Genomic DNA, 665 nt, shown 5'->3' on the forward strand with positions numbered 1-665 from the left:
TACCAAAAGATTTAATAATTTTTTTCATTCAGCATTTAACCATAGGCCAAAAGAACATCTTTTGATACATCCACAAAAACAGCCACTCCAAACAAGCCCTTTACAACCATCCCTGGAACACAATTTTTCCAAACCTAAGAACTAGTAAATTTGGTCACAGCCTTAGTCCCCTCAGATACTGCGTGCTTTGCCAACTCTCCAGGTAGTACCAATCTCACAGCAGTCTGAATTTCCCTCGAAGTGATTGTGGGCTTTTTGTTGTACCGAGCCAAACGGGACGACTCCTGAGCTAGCTTCTCAAAAATGTCGTTAATGAAACTGTTCATTATTCCCATGGCTTTGCTGGAAACCCCAATGTCAGGATGAACCTGTTTCAGCACCTTAAAAATGTAGAGCTTGTAAGTCTCAACGCTCTTCTTGGATCTCTTCTTCTTCTTATCTCCGGCAGCTGCACTGCTGTCCTTGGGTAACTTCTTCCCTGCCTTGGGCTTTTTCTCAGCTACCGGGGCCTTTTCCGCCACAGCAGATTTCTTCTCCTCCACCGGCTTTTTCTCTGCAGGCTTCTTCTCTCCCTTTGGTGCCATTTTTGGAAAAGAAATTGGAGTTCTGTTTCTTTGGTGCCTTCACAGGAAGTGTTGGAGCGTAGAATTGATGGAGGGAGTGAG

General features: G+C 44.5%; 1 protein-coding gene across 1 annotated transcript; it reads right to left on the bottom strand.

Annotated features, from left to right (window-relative positions):
- Positions 1-665, bottom strand: LOC111393959 (probable histone H2B.1). The gene has a single exon (XM_023019752.1). The coding sequence runs from the start codon at positions 582-584 to the stop codon at positions 135-137; it is 450 nt and encodes a 149-aa protein (XP_022875520.1). The 5' UTR covers positions 585-665; the 3' UTR covers positions 1-134.

Source organism: Olea europaea, chromosome 4, assembly GCF_002742605.1.
Source record: "Olea europaea var. sylvestris chromosome 4, O_europaea_v1, whole genome shotgun sequence".
NCBI lineage: Eukaryota > Viridiplantae > Streptophyta > Magnoliopsida > Lamiales > Oleaceae > Olea > Olea europaea.